The sequence below is a fragment of the Adiantum capillus-veneris genome, chromosome 8 (assembly GCF_014529385.1).
Source record: "Adiantum capillus-veneris isolate H3 chromosome 8, ASM1452938v2, whole genome shotgun sequence".
Taxonomy (NCBI): domain Eukaryota; kingdom Viridiplantae; phylum Streptophyta; class Polypodiopsida; order Polypodiales; family Pteridaceae; genus Adiantum; species Adiantum capillus-veneris.
This window is the reverse complement of record NC_140938.1, coordinates 15,451,251-15,467,746: the sequence shown is the minus strand read 5'-3', so window position 1 is coordinate 15,467,746 and position 16,496 is coordinate 15,451,251. Positions and strand designations below refer to the sequence as shown.

Genomic DNA, 16,496 nt, shown 5'->3' with positions numbered 1-16,496 from the left:
AGTTTTTTCTGGAAGAGATTCACTTTCTGTAAGACATTGTCTCAAAGGATGGTGTCAGAATGGATCCTGCAAATGTTGAAGCGATCAAGTCATGGCCAGATTTATAGACGGTGCATGATGTCCGAAGTTTATTGGGACTATGCTCCTATTACAGAAGGTTTATCCGAAATTTCGTTGAGATTGCTTCGCCGTTACATGCTCTTCAAAAGAAGGCAGTCACCTTTAGATGGACACAGAAAGTGTCACCAGCGTGTGAATACTATCTATCCTTTTTGTTGATTTCTTTCTTATTATCTATTTACTTTCACTTTTTGGAAACACCCCCCGGGAAATCTAACTGCCCTGCATTGCATAGCTAGTGTGGAACTGTTCAGAGGGAGTCCAGGCCTGAGGGCAAGAGAGCACTAAGGTTGGACAAGGACTATGGTTAGCCAAGTGGGGTCATTGACTAGCCAAAGTGGAATCCTTTGCTACAGAGGCTACATTTCAGTTCTGGATGTGGCCGCAGTGTACAAAGAGGGTCGGATGACCTAGAAAGATACAATGGCAGCATCTCCTAAAATTTAGGGAACTGCTATTTTGGAACCTGAAAATGTGTTGACGTCATTACCTCCGGAATGACAAAGGGAACATTTTCTTGCTCTGCTGCAAAGTCAACTGACGCACCAGTTGAGATATTTTTAGCTGGGAATGCCCAAAGTTGGAAAATGTGCCATGTGGCACTCTATGAGCATTCTGCTACTCCTGGCCAGAGAGGGAGCGCCTAAAATGAGAGAGGAGGCTGATTTTCAGAATTTGTCACAAGTTAAGAGCTATGGAGTGCTTGCTTTCCCTCTTATGCACAATGCGGTGCCAGGAGTGATGCCCTGCACGCTACGCATTGCCCTCTCTCTCCCCTTTGGCAGTATGTTATGCCCCACTAGTGGGCTCTTCATTTGACCAATGTACAATTGTGTGGGTTCATGCGCGATTGCCGAGGCAAGAGCCTCTTGCACAGGTACTGGATTAGCTAGCAGCTAACCCCCCCGCAGGTACAGGTGAATTCGGAGAGGTTTCACGCCAGAAATCTCGTCCGAATTATAGGCCAAGTAGCCCTACAGGTGCGGGAGCTCGAGGACTTGCTACGGATGCGACCGGCACGCGAAACGGAGCCCGAAACAATGAATTACAGCATGCTGTGTATTTTTGCAGGTTTAGGGTTTTGGCCCTAAACGGTCCCTAATTACCCCAGGAGGTTAAAGGACGCGAGGGAACCGCTGTACAGGTGATCTGGCACATTTTCGGGGCAGAAAACAGAGAATTCAGCGTGCTGCAGATTCTCGCCAGGTTTTGCAAAGTGCCCGTATGCGTCGGGAAAGTCAGTCAATGCGTGGGAATACTGACTGTGAAGGGTTCTAGTACAGTTATGCTGCCGAAATCGGGCTGGAATAGTGGAAATTCAGCCGAGTTTGTGCGGGGAAGCTTGTAGGGATCCACAACGTTTATTCGCTCTTTTGAACAATAAAGAAATACCGAAAGGGGCGCCTAAGTTAGGGGCCAATCTGGTGTCGGTCTATTCATACAAGTGCAATCTAGCAGCCTGTATCCCTCTCCCCTTTGTTGTGTCTTGAAAGTACAGGCAGGTAGAATAGATGACTAATTAAATGGGTGAAAGCTAAATCAAGGTTTAAAGTAAAGTCTACCGCCCTTTTTTGATTGAACAGGCCGGTTTCATGGTTCCATCGACGGGACTAAATCACTTTTTCCCATAGAAGTGAGCATTGGTCATATTGGGCTTGAAGACACGGGGGATCATAGACTAGACACAGGAAATAGCAATTATGGCTGACAGACTAGATGATGTGACTGAAGAGGTTTCCTCTTCACAGGGTCAACAGACACATGAAGTGGGTGAGTCCTCAAGACCACCACAGACGGATGATGATATATTCAGGACCCAGTTGGCTATTGCTGTGGCTATGTTCACACAAGTAATGCAGAATCCGAGGTTTTTAGCCTTTCTGCAACCTCCTGTTCCGTCTCAGCAAGTTGGGTCACTGGATCATATTCAAAAGCCTCTTAAGGCTCGAGCACAGGTGATTCATACTGCACAGTCAATTGAAACACATGTACACTTGACGGAGAACATGCAGTCTCCACAACCTGTGCCTAAGGTGCAAGAACAGGTGGCTGAGATGCCAGTATTTCAAGCTCTACCAGTTCAGCCAGCCACTTTTCAGCAGCCTATAACTGGTTCTAATGGGCAGGGAAGCAACCTACAGGCTATGCAACAGATCTTCCCACCACCTTCAGTACACCCTGGCTACTTTGGAGGTGGATCGGTATTCCAGAGCATGGCTGGTCATGCACCTGGAAATCAGTTTTACACGCCAGGAACAGTGTTCGGGGGGTGCTCAAACGATGATGCCTAACCCCATGTATGGTGTCACGGGCATGCTACCAGTGTTTCAGAGCACTCAGGGCCAATTTGGGATGCCACGGGCAAATTTTGGTATGGCTGGAATTACAAATCAGCAGCCAAATATGGCGTTTCCAGGTCAACTTAATTGCGGTCAGGGAACACAAACGAACCCTAACAGTGTTCCCATGTTTCAGTCACTTCCATATGACAATTTAATGCCGTTGGAGAGGCCAACTCCGTACAAAGAAGGTGGCAAAGGTGTGTCATTCATGACATTTACAGCGTTTGATGACAGGAAGAAGGCTCTCTCATTCCTCCAGCAGTTTGACAAGGCCTATGCAAAAGGAAACTTTACAGAGGCTTCAAAGGTCCGCAAGGCAACCACTTTCTTGACAGGGAATGCGGGACAATGGTGGACAACTTTATTGCTTCAAGGGCAAGCTCCGTCCACATGGATTTACTTCAAGCAGATTTTTGCAACAGCATGGTTATCTGATGACTTTGAAGCAGATGTCATGACAGAATGGCACCAGCTTAATGCTGCCACTTGCAGAAATCTGGATGATTACAATCAGAAGTTTTGGAAAGCTCTACTTCCAGTAACTTCCTATAGGTTTGTGCCATTGACAGAACAGATTGAAAAATACTGTTGTGGCCTACCTAAAGGATTGAGAAAGTACTATACGAAGACAAAAGTCACTACTTTGACGCAGCTCATCGAGGTAGCAAACACTGGCAATGGTTTGCTCAAGGGAGAAGATTGTGAATTTAACACTGGCATCAAGGCAGGATCAGGCAAGAAAAATTCAGCCAAGAAGCACGTTCCCAATGAGGGTCCTAGAGGGACTCAAGAGTCAGCCAACGCAGGGGAAGATAAAGATACGGCTGAATCAGAAAAAGGACCAGAAAAGAAATGGAAAAGACGTTTTCCTCGCAAGTCAGAAGAGCAAAAGAAGGTCCTGAGGACAGAGAACAAAGGCTTTATATGTCAGCAGCCTAGCCACATTGCTTACAATTGTCCTACAAAGTAAAGGCCAGCTAATTCTGATGACAAAGAAGACAAGAAAGGAAAGAAACCCATGGCTGGTCTAGTGCCAGATATGGTGGGCGACAAGCCAAATTCAGATGCAAGTGAGCTTTGCAGAGCATGGGGAAAGGTCAGGGATCAAACAGTGCTTATCTTCTTTGATCCAGGTGCCAAAGCCAACTTTATTTCCCTAGAATTGGCTTCAAAGTTGGGAATCAGACCTGAAGAGATGGGGTATACAGCAGAGGCAGGTTTGGCATGTCCTGGCCATACAGAGGCTGTGACACCCATCATTGGAAAGTTGCGCCTACATATCCAGTCCTATGTAGATGCTGAAGAATTTTACATCATGCCACTGGACGGATGTGATGTGTTGCTAGGTATTCCTTGGTTGTTTCGTGTACAAGGAATCATGGATGCCTACAACAAAAAGATCATTGTACAGAGCAAGGGAAAGACTCACATTCTGGATGTAAAGCTTAAAGGAGAGTCTATTCCCACTGTATCAGCTTCTGCTATTACTTCTGTAATAAAAAAGCATCTTTCTGCGTACTTGGTTTTTGCACGTGCAGTGTCAGATTGTGATGAATCAAATTTATCTGTGCTAGATAAAGAAAGGTCAATGTTTTTACAACACTATAGTGACTGTTTTTCCGATTCATTACCGTTTCAATTACCGCCAAAGAGACCCGAGGACCATGCGATAGATTTGGTGCCAGGCAGTAGCCCACCAAATAAGCCTCCGTACAGGGTTAGTGCCGCTCAGCAGAAAGAGATAATGGGCCAAGTACAGGAGCTGTTAGAAAAGGGGCTGATTCAGCCGAGTTCATCTCCATTCTGTTCTCCAGTATTGTTGGTGCAGAAAAAGGATGGCTCATGGCGTATGTGCATCGACTATCGTGAACTGAACAAGAATACCATCAAGAATAGGTTCCCTATACCTGGAATTGATGATATTATGGACAAATTAGAAGGAGCAGCTATGTTTAGCAACATAGCTCTAAAGAGTGGGTACCATCAGATCCGCATTAGATCAGAGGATGTGCACAAGACTGCTTTTAGAACGACGTTTCGCCTTTACGAATTTTTAGTGATGCCCTTTGGTCTCACAATGCTCCTACTACGTTCAATAGGATGATGGACAGAATTTTCCGTCCACACCAGCAGTTTGTTGGTACATTCTCTGATGACATGATAGTCTACTCAAAGAATGAAGAGGAGCATAGGCATCACTTGGTCATTGTATTCGAAGAGCTACGCAGTCATAGGTTGCTCATCAATGCAAAGAAAAGTGAATTTTTTCTGGAAGAGATCCACTTTCTGGGACACATTGTCTCAAAGGATGGAGTCAGAATGGATCCTGCAAAAGTTGAAGCGATCAAGTCATGGCCAGATTTGAAGACGGTGCATGATGTCCGAAGCTTCTTGGGACTATGCTCCTATTACAGAAGATTTATCCGAAATTTCGCTGAGATTGCTTCACCTTTACATGCTCTTCAAAAGAAGGCAATCACCTTTAGATGGACACAGAAAGAGATTTCAGCTTTTAATCTCCTATAGGAAAAGATGACTTCAGATCCAGTCATTGTGTTGCCAGATCTTAGGAAGTAATTTGTGGTCCAGTGTGATGCCTGCGGTAGTAGCATTGGTGCAGTGCTAACGCAAGATGGCAGGGTAGTAGCCTATGAGAGCAGAATTTTGCAAGGGCCAGAGATGACCATGCAGGTCTATGAGAAAGAGTTACTGGCTGTGATTCATGCGCTCTTAAGTTGAAAACACTACCTGCTAGGTGCCGATTTCGTTGTCCAAACGGACCATCAGACCTTGCGATACTTCTTGACACAGACAAAGTTATCTGAGAAGCATATGCGATGGGCAAATATCTTGTCCATGTTCCACTTTCAGATTGTGCATGTGGAAGGCAAGAAGAACGTTGTGGCTGATGCCTTGTCTAGGAAGCCACAAATTTCAGTTGTGTCAATTCCTTATCATCATGAACTTGATGATATGCGAGAACAGTATGAAAATGATGAAGATTTTGCAAGGGTCTTCGAGCAGCTAATGCAAGGACAACGTCATGAACACTATCTTCTCAAAGATGGGTTCATAATGATGCATGGCAGATTGTGTGTCACAAAGCCATTGGGACACATAGTTATGGAAGAGAGTCATGTCCCACCGTATGCAGGGCATCGTGGCATCGATGCTATAGTTAAAGCGGTTGAGACATTCTTCTATTGGCCTACATTGAGAAGAGATGTGGATGCCTTTGTGCGAGAATGCCTAATATGCCAAAAGGTCAAGTTTGACAGGCAAAAGACACCAGGGTTATTGCAACCACTACCTATTCCAGATAAACCATGGGAAAGTATTGCTATGGATTTTATCTTTGATCTTCCGAGAACGCAAACAGGAAACGATGGTATTTGGACCATCATTTGCAGATTCAGCAAACAGGCTCATTTTATTCCTGTCACGCAGAAGATAAAGCCAGATCAGATGGCACGCTTGTTTATGAGCAATATTTTCAAGTATCATGGCATGCCACAGTTGATTGTTAGCGACCGTGATCCACGCATGACAAGTTTGTTCTGGAGAGGCTTGTTTGAGAATATGGGCACAACGCTCAAATTCTCTTCGTCATTTCATCCTCACACAGATGGGCAGTCAGAAGAGGCCAATTCTATTGTCCTAGATCTGCTGAAGTACTATGTGTCAAAGCATAAAGGAAAGTGGGAGCGGTATTTGCCATTGGTGGAGTATGCATACAATAATACAATGCATTCATCAACTGGCAAGGCACCTTTTGAGATAGTTGAAGGTGGCAAGAAAGTTCCTCCCATACTACATACAAAGGACAAGATATTTGAAGCAGATAAGTATGTTCAGGACATGGATGAAATGTAAAAGAAGATCAAAGTGGCCTTAGAAAAGACTCAGGCAAAGCAAAAGAAAGCAGCTGATCGTCACCGTCGTGAAGTGGTATATTCACTTGGTGATTGGGTGCTTTTACACTTTGAAAAGGCAAGGTTAAAGAAGATGAAGGGCAAGGAAAGATTGTTTCCAAAGCTCAGCATGCGTTACTATGGGCCTTTTCAAGTGTGCGACATAATCAGTGATGTTGCATATAGGCTCAAATTGCCTGACAGTTGGAAGATTCACAATGCGTTTCATGTGAGTCTTCTCAGACCCTATGTGGGTGATGTGCCAGAAGATATGCCAGCTGAAGATCAGCCGGAAGTCGACGAACTTGATGAGATCTTGGTCCCTGAACAGATTTTGGCACACAAAGAAAGAAAAGTGAAAGGCAAGGTTGCTAGGCGTTACTTGGTAAAGTACAGAAACTATCCACCAATGGAAGCTAAGTGGATGGAAGAAGGTGAACTTGCAGAGTCACCAACTGTGTTATCACTTTACCTTGAAGCCTTCGGTTTGCAACCTACCTTGACCCCTTGAGTTTCAGAGCTACATGGATTGTCAGTGTGACAATGGCTCCTAAAACAAATGATGTACATGGTATTTAAAGTGAGCTCAAATGAAATACATGTTACATGAATGTTAGAGCTGTACAGATTGTCAGTTTGGCAATTGCTCTTATGGAATGTCCAAAAGTTTGGTTAGTGCTATAGAAGTGAGTATTTCTTGTCAGTTTGTCAAGGATACAGTAATTGCTTCTATTAAAGAGTACATGTGTAACTGCATTCTTAAACTGTCAGTTTGGGTATGCTTGAAAGTGTTACGGGATCCAACGTGTACTATAAGACAATGGATAAATGTGCAGCTACCATTTTGTCATTGGAAAGTTAGTGACTCAAAGCAATGGCACAGTGCGAAGATACCACTATGTCATTGGGACAGGGTTCACACGCAGGCAATACATGAGTAGACCAGGTGTTGAATACACCAAGGTTGACAATGAGCATGTATGTATCGTACATGTGTCAACAGGTGTTGAATACATCAGTGTTGACCGTGAGCATGTACGACATAGATGCAAACGAGGACGTTTGAGATTTCAAGAGGGGGGTATGTCACCAGAGTGTGACTACTATCTATCCTTTTTGTTGATTTCTTTCTTATTATCTATTTACTTTCACTTTTTGGAAACACCCCTCGGGAAATCTAACTGCCCTGCATTGCAATAGCTAGTGTGGAACTGTTCAGAGGGAGTCCAGGCCTGAGGGCAAGAGAGCACTAAGGTTGGACAAGGACTATGGTTAGCCAAGTGGGGTCATTGACTAGCCAAAGTGGAATCCTTTGCTACAGAGGCTACATTTCAGTTCTGGATGTGGCCGCAGTGTACAAAGAGGGTCGGATGACCTAGAAAGATACAATGGCAGCATCTCCTAAAATTTAGAGAACTGCTATTTTGGGACCTGAAAATGTGTTGATGTCATTACCTCCGGAATGACAAAGGGAACATTTTCTTGCCCTGCTGCAAAGTAAACTGACGCACCAGTTGAGATATTTTTAGCTGGGAATGCCCAAAGTCGGAAAATGTGCCATGTGGCACTCTGTGAGCATTTTGCTACTCCTGGCGAGAGAGGGGGCGCCTAAAATGAGAGAGGAGACTGATTTTCAGAATTTGTCACAAGTTAAGAGCTATGGAGTGCTTGCTTTCCCTCTTATGCACAGTGCGGTGCCAGGAGTGATGCCCTGCACACTACGCACTGCCCTCTCTCTCCCCTTTGGCAGTATGTTATGCCCCACTAGTGGGCTCTTCATTTGACCAATGTACAGTTGTGTGGGTTCATGCGCGATTGCCGAGGCAAAAGCCTCTTGCACAGGTACTGGATTAGCTAGCGGCTAACGCCCCCGCAAGTACAGGTGCATTCGGAGAGGTTTCACGCCAGAAATCTCGTCCGATTCATAGGGCAAGTAGCCCTACAGGTGCGGGAGCTCGAGGACTTGCTACGGATGCGACCGGCACGCGAAACGGAGCCCGAAACAGTAAATTACAGCCTGCTGTGTATTATTGCAGGTTTAGGGTTTTGGCCCTTAACGGACCCTAATACCCCCAAGAGGTTCGGGGACGCGAGGGGACCGCTGTACAAGTGATCTGGCGCATTTTCGGGGCTGAAAACAGAGAATTCAGCGTGCTGCAGATTCTCGCCAGGTTTTGCAAAGTGCTTGTATGCGTCGGGAAAGTAAGTCAATGCGTGGGAATACTGACTGTGAAGGATTCTAGTACAGTTATGCTGCCGAAATCGGGCTGGAATAGTGGAAATTCAACCGAGTTTGTGCGGGGCAGCTTGTAGGGATCCACAACGTTCATTCCCTCTTTTGAACAATAAAGAAATATCGAAAGGGGCGCCTAAGTTAGGGGCCAATCTGGTGTCGGTCTACTCATACAGGTGCAATCTAGCAGCCTGTATCCCTCTCCCCTTTGTTGTGTCTTGAAAGTACAGGTAAAGTGGACGACAAATTAAATGGGTGAAAGCTAAATCAAGGTTTAAAGTAAAGTCTACCGCCCTTTTTTGATTGAACAGGCCGGTTTCAAAAAGAGATTTCAGCTTTTAATCTCTTAAAGGAAAAGATGACTTCAGATCCAGTCATTGTGTTGTCAAATCTTAGGGAGTCATTTGTGGTCCAGTGTGACGCCTGTGGTAGTAGCATTGGTGCAGTGCTAATGCAAGATGGCAAGGTAGTAGCCTATGAGAGCAAAATTTTGCAAGGGCCAAAGATGACCATGCAAGTCTATGAGAAAGAGTTACTGGCTATGATTCATGCGCTCTTAAGTTGGAAACACTACCTGCTAGGTGCAGATTTCGTTGTCCAAACGGACCATCAGACCTTGCGATACTTCTTGACACAGACAAAGTTATATGAGAAGCATATGCGATGGGCAAATATCTTGTCCATGTTCCATTTTTAGATTGTGCATGTGGAAGGCAAGAAGAACGTTGTGGCTGATGCCTTGTCAAGGAAGCCACAAATTTCAACTGTGTCAATTCCTTATCATCATGAACTTGATGATATGAGAGAACAATATGCAAATGATGAAGATTTTGCAAGGGTCTTCGAGCAGCTAATGGATGGACAACGTCATGAACACTATCTTCTCAAAGATGGGTTCCTGATGATGCATGGCAGATTGTATGTCACAAAGCCATTGCGACGCAAAGTTATAGAAGAGAGTCATGTCCCACCGTATGCAGGGCATCGTGGTATCGATGCTACAGTTAAAGCGGTTGAGACATTCTTCTATTGGCCTACATTGAGAAGGGATGTGGATGCCTTTGTGCGAGAATGCCTAATTTGCCACAAGGTCAAGTTTGATAGGCAAAAGGCACGAGGGTTATTGCAACCACTACCTATTCCAGATAAACCATGGGAAAGTATTGCTATGGATTTTATCTTTGATCTTCCGAGAACGCAGACAGGAAAAGATGGTATTTGGACCATTATTTGCAGATTCAGCAAGCAGGCTCATTTCATTCCTGTCATGAAGAAGATAAAGCCAGATCAGATGGCACGCTTGTTTATGAGAAATATTTTCAACTATCATGGCATGCCACAGTCGATTGTTAGCGACCGTGATCCACGCATGACAAGTTTGTTCTGGAGAGGCTTGTTTGAGAATATGGGCACAACGCTCAAATTCTCTTCGTCATTTCATCCTCAAACAGATGCGCAGTCAGAAGACGCAAATTCTACTGTCCTAGATGTGCTGAAGTGCTATGTGTCAGAGCATAAAGGAAAGTGGGAGCAGTATTTGCCATTGGTGGAGTATGCATACAATAATACAGTGCATTCATCAATTGGCAAGGCACCCTTTGAGATAGTTGAAGGTGGCAAGAAAGTTCCTCCCATACTACATACAAAGGACAAGATATTTGAAGCTGATAAGTATGTTCAGGACATGGATGAAATGTACAAGAACGTCAAAGTTGCTTTAGAAAAGACTTAGGCAAAGCAAAAGAAAGCAACTGATTGTCACCGTCGTGAAGTGGTATTTTCACTTGGTGATTGGGTGCTTTTACACTTTGAAAAGGCAAGGTTAAAGAAGATGAAGCGCAAGGAAAGACTGTTTCCAAAGCTCAACATGCGTTACTATGGGCCTTTTCAAGTATGCGACATAATCAGTGATGTTGCATATAGGCTGAAATTGCCTGACAGTTGGAAGATTCACAATGCGTTTCATGTGAGTCTTCTCAGACCCTATGTGGGTGATGTGTCAAAAGATATGCCAGCTGAAGATCAGCCGGAAGTCGAGGAACTTGACGAGATCTTGGTCCCGGAACAGATTTTGGCACACAAAGAAAGAAAAGTGAAAGGCAAGGTTGCTAGGCGTTACTTGGTAAAGTTCAGAAACTATCCACCAATGGATGCTAAGTGGATGGAAGAAGGTGAACTTGCAAAGTCACCAACTGTGTTATCACTTTACCTTGAAGCCTTCTCTTTGCAACCTACCTTGACCCCTTGAGTTTCAGAGCTACATGGATTGTCAGTGTGACAATGGCTTCTAAAACAAATGATGTACATGGTATTTAAAGTGAGCTCAAATGAAATACCTGTTGCATGAATGTTAGAGCTGTATAGATTGTCAATTTGGCAATTGCTCTTATGGAATGTCCAAAAGTATGGTTAGTGCTATAGAAGTGAGTATTTCTTGTCAGTTTGTCAAGGATACAGTAATTGCTTCTACCAAACGGTACATGTGTAACTACATTCTTAAACTGTCGGTTTGGGTATGCTCGAAAGTGTTACTGGGCCCAACGTGTACTATAAGACAGTGGCAAAATGTGTGGCTATCATTTTGTCATTGAAAAGTTAGAGACTCAAAGCAATGGCAGAGTGCAAAGCTACCACTATGTCATTGGGACAGGGTTCACACGCAAGCAATACATGTGTCGTTGAGGTGTTGAATACACCAGGGTTGACAATGAGCATGTATGTGTCGTACATGTGTCAACAGGTGTTAAATGCATGAGTGTTGACTGTAAGCATGTACGACATAGATGCAAACGAGGACGTTTGAGATTTCAAGAGGGGGGTATGTCACCAACGTGTGACTACTATCTATCCTTTTTGTTGATTTCTTTCTTATTATCTATTTACTTTCACTTTTTGGAAACACTCCTCGGGAAATCTAACTGCCCTCCATTGCATAGCTAGTGTGGAACTGTTCAAAGGGAGTCCAGGCCTGAGGGCAAGAGAGCACTAAGGTTGGACAAGCACTATGGTTAGCCAAAGTGGGGTCATTGACTAGCCAAAGTGGAATCCTTTGCTACAGGGGCTACATTTCAGTTATGGGTGTGGCTGCAGTGTACAAAGGGGGTCAGATGACCTAGAAAGATACAATGGCAGCATCTCCTAAAATTTAGGGAACTACTATTTTGGGACTTCAAAATGTGTTTGCGTCATTACCTCCGGAATGACAAGGGGAACATTTTCTTACTCTGCCGTGAAGTCAACTGGGCAACCGGTTGGGAGATTTTTAGGTGGCAACCCCAAAACGGAAAAATGCTTATAAATGTGCCAAGTGGCACCTTCTGGTACACTTTCCTCATGCAAGAGAAGGGGGCGCTGATTTTAGAGAGGAGAAGGGCTCATTTGTAGATTTTTGTCACAAGTTAAGAGCTATGGAGTGCTTGCTTTCCCTCCTATGTACAGTGCGGTGCCAGGAGTGATGCCCTGCACGCTACGCATTGCCCTCTCTCTCCTCTATGGTAGTATGTTATGCCCCTCTAGTGGGCTTTTCATTTGACCAATGTATAGTTGTGTGGGTTCATGCGCGATTGCTGAGGCAAGAGCCTCTTGCACAGGTACTGGATTAGCTAGCGGCTAATCCCCCGCAGCTACAGGTGAATTCGGAGAGGTTTCACGCCAGAAATCTCGTCCGATTCAAAGGGCAAGTAGCCCTACAAGTGCGGAAGCTCGAGGACTTGCTACGGATGCGACCGGCACACGAAACGAAGCCCGAAACAGTGAATTACAGCCTGCTGTGTATTTTTGCAGGTTTAGGGTTTTAGCCCTAAACGGTCCCTAATACCCCCAAGAGGTTTGAGGACGCGAGGGGACCGCTGTACAGGTGATCTGGCGCATTTTCGGGGCAGAAAACAGAGAATTCAGCGTGCTGCAGATTCTCGCCAAGTTTTGTAAAGTGCCCGTACGCGTCGGGAAAGTCAGTCAATGCGTGGGAATTCTGATTGTGAAGGGTCCTAGTACAGTTATGCTGCCGAAATCGGGCTGAAACAGTTGAAATTCAGCCGAGCTTGTGCAGGGCAGCTTGTAGGGAACCACAGCGTTTATTCCCTCTTTTAAACAATAAAGAAATACCGAAAGGGGCGCCTAAGTTAGGGGTCAATCTGGTGTCGGTCTTCTCATACAGGTGCATTCTAGCAACCTGTATCCCTTTCCCCCGTGTTGTGTCTTGAAAGTACAGGTAGAATAGACGACTAATAATGGGTGAAAGCTAAATCAAGGTTTGAAGTAAAGTCTACCGCCCTTTTTGGATTGAACAGGCCGGTTTCACGAGACCCCTTAATGAAATACAAAAAGGGAGATTGCAACGTGCATATGCCATAAGTCACAATGGAAACTCACAGCGAAGCATGGAAGGCAATGTGGTTGTGAAAGAAGAATCGGGCAACCAACCTATCCACCTCTTCCTTCAATTTAGGATTCCAATTTTCGTTGAGGGTGCTTTGGCGATGCGCAATGAAAGCCCCCGATGTGGATGCATTCGTCTTGAATGCTTGAGAGGTGAAGCCAAGGTTGGCTTGCCTTTGCTCTCGCGGTGTCGCCGTTGCGGAGAGATCAACGGCAACAAAACGGCCTTTCTTGGCCACTTCCGCGACCTCATATACCGCGAGCTTCTCAAGAAGCTCCAACCTCTTCTCAGGAGTAATGCGTGGGCAAAACTTCAACTCGTGGCTAGATTCATGAAGAAGATGGGCTCGCACTTTGTTTGCACCACCCGTTCTCTTGTACGGGCATAGCTTGCATGTCCATGGTCTTGCACCGCAACCTTGACCACGCACGGTAGAGTCGACTTCATCCCACCACGACCATGTTTGCACGGCGGGCCTCCTTCGAGAAGAGCGGGCTTGAGAAGTGGAGTTAGCTTGAGATGACAGATGGTGGAGAGAGAGTAGAGGAGGGCTTGAAAGTTGAGAGGGGAGAGGGAGAGAGCGAGTAGAGAGGAGACTCAAGGGTAGAGGAGGGAGAGAGTGCCAAGTGGGTAGAGATGAGACTCAAAGGTAGAGCTCCGAGCCTCGAGGAGAGGGTAGACCGTAGAGGCGAAGCACCGAGGGTAGAGAGGAGAGGCTTGAGCCTTAAGCAATGAGAACTTGAGGACAGTTAAGGTGGAGAGCTTGAGAGATATGTCAAAGTGGCCCAAAGGGTTGCTTTTATAGCCACCGGGTTGCTTCAAACTTTCAACATCCAAAAAAAGAATTGTTTGGCTGCCAACTGGCCGTTTGAAACGGCCCAAAATTCAACAAAAAAAAATTAAAAAGGACCGTTCATGGGCCGGCCGTCCTCATCCGTCCCCGGCCGTTTCGGTCAGTCTCCGTCCGTCCGCCGGATGTTTGCATGCGTTCCCATCTGGAATCTTGCCATTCGTCTGTTCCCTACCGTCCCAGCCCGTCCCCATCCCAGTTTCGGACGTCCTCCACCCCTAGGCCCTGTCCCCTGTGACTATGTTGAGCATTCAACATAAACTGGCAGGAGCTCTCATTGAGAGCTGAGAACATGAGCTGGAGAAGTACGAAGCAACTTGATGACAACAAGCATTTTCTGAAGATGAGAAACTGTCAGCCTAAGTGGCTAATGGCTCAGTGTCCACAAGATCCTCTGCTGTACATTAACAGAAACAATCTTGAGGCACTCTCTCTAAGAGCTGAGAAGATGAGCTCAAGAAGTTCGAAGCAACTTGATAACCACAAGATTTTTCTGAAGATGAGAAACCGTCCGCTACAAGAAGGTAACGGGTAGGATATGGAGCATTCTACATAAACAGGGAGGAACTTTTGTCACTCTCTTTGAACGCTGAGAAGATGAGCCAGAGAACATTGATTTGATGACGACAAGATTTTTCCAAATGAGAAACTGTCAGCCTAAGTGGGTAGTGGCTCCTACTCAACAATCCTACACTCTTTGATAAATTTGTTGTATGTCGGTGCCTTCAGCAAAGTTTCACTTGTTCTTCAATATTTTCCAATAAAAGGGAAGGATACTCTCAAGCCCGCCATATATGAATTGCCACCAGGGAAATGAATGCTACTGATGAATTATATATGAGATGACAACTGATAGCCAGAGATGACGGCATTTTTCCAATAGGCAGTTGACAATTGCTGGCCCAACATCTATGGATGCCCGAGTGCAAACACCAGTCACAATTGTGTAGAATTTCATTCACTCCATCGGAAACCCGGTGGTATGAGCTGGAGATATTCAAAGCAAATTGCTGACCACAAGATTTTCTAAAGACAAGAAATCGTCAGCTACAAGCAGGTTATGGGCAGGATATGGAGGATTCTACCCAAACTGGGAGGATCTTGTGTTACTTCTGGGGCAGATCGACTTGATGACAACAAGCTTTTTCTGAAATGAGAAAGCCTAAGTGGATAGTGACCCCTACGTAACAATTCTACAATCTCCGCTGAATTTGTTGTATCTTGGTGCCTTTTGCACAGTTTAGTTGTTTTTTGAAGATTTTTAGACAAAAGGAAGGGTACTCTCAAGCCGCCATAAATGCATGTTAGATATTACTCATTAATGTGGGCACTAGGGCATTGCGACAAATCAGTTAAGATCTAATAGCCAAAGTCTAGAGATGTCAGAACTTTTACAATAGGCGGTTGATGATTGCTTGCTCACATTTATGGATGCCGAAGGGTAAACACCAGTCATTATTGTGTAGAATTTCATTCACTCAATTACAAACCCAATGCTACAAATGCTATGTTTTACACAGTTTCGTGACAAGATGAAAGAATGACAGTCTTCACAACACTCGTGACTAGCAATTTTGATATCCACTGCTGCGATGCATGCAAAAGTATGGCATTGCAGCTTAACGGTATCTATAGTGCGGAATGTATTAGAAAACCACCTGTCAAAGAAAGGCAGAGACGCCCATGTTTGTGGGGAATGGCAAAGGGGAGAGCCTGAGGCTCCATTGAGCGCCCTCTTGCGACAAAGTATAGCCTTTGCTGCTCTGAAGTTCTGATCAATTCGACGCCGCTGCTCCAAACTCAGCTCTTTTCTTTTGAGGTTTCCTGATGAGGAGGACGTAGAAGAAGAGCAACTCGAAATGGGAGGCACATTCTCCTTGCACGACTCCATTGTCTGCTGCACGGTAGGGTTTCTGCAATTTCCATCAAGGTTTAAGCACAGCTAAAGGAAGCTTGATGAACACGAATAGATTTGAATTCTTTTTTGCCGGGAGGCCCCAAAACCGGGACAAGCCAATGCGTGCGCTAAGGATCGTGCCCAAATTTTGACCAATATTACGGGGCCTGCATCAAAGACGGACAAGCATTGATTGGAGGAACTCTTGTTCGATATTAATGCTACGAGCTCCGGTGTATATGTACCCACATCTCCGGTGGATCTCACTCGCTTTTACCAATAGGCCAATCCTACATAGTTTCTCAAGCTCAAACATGTGAATGTGTTTCCGTATCTACATGTGTATATAAATATGTGTGTGTGTGTGTGTGTGTGTGTCTATCACATTCTCTCCTTTTCTCCCTTGTTGGCATCCTTCACCACACCACCTCTCTCTCTCTCTCCACACACCCCTCCCTTGTTGGCATCTCTCTCCCACCTCTCTCTCTCTCTCCACACACCCCTCCCTTGTTGGCATCTCTCTCTCTCTCTCTCTCTCTCTCTCTCTCTCTCTCTCTCTCTCTCTCTCTCTCTCTCTCTCTCTCTCAAATGTTGCCTTAATTTCCAATAGCCTCTCTCTAGATGATCTCTCAAAACTTATGATCTCTCTCTAGCCTCACTTATTGAGGATGCCGCTTCAGCTTCCCCCCAGCTATTCAACTCTCGCAGAGCGGCCTTCTGATCACCAATTTTCCATGGAGTCTCCTATCTCTAGCTTGCCTCATT

The 16,496-nt window shown here is 45.2% G+C and overlaps 1 protein-coding gene across 8 annotated transcripts in view; it reads right to left on the bottom strand.

Annotated features, from left to right (window-relative positions):
* The window catches only part of SRS2 (P-loop containing nucleoside triphosphate hydrolases superfamily protein), a 221,544-nt gene extending 205,463 nt beyond the window's left edge, over nucleotides 1–16,081 (bottom strand). For 3 of the 8 annotated variants that reach the window (XM_086517617.1, XM_086517616.1, XM_086517618.1), the window contains exon 1: nucleotides 15,493–16,066. In XM_086517617.1, coding sequence (XP_086373743.1) covers nucleotides 15,493–15,725 — 233 coding nt within the window. In that variant the 5' untranslated portion in view covers nucleotides 15,726–16,066. Of the gene's footprint in view, nucleotides 1–15,492 lie in introns of all 8 variants that reach the window. The other 5 variants (XM_086517613.1, XM_086517614.1, XM_086517620.1 and 2 more) reach the window with 4 other exon arrangements.
* Nucleotides 16,082–16,496: the final 415 nt, after the last annotated feature.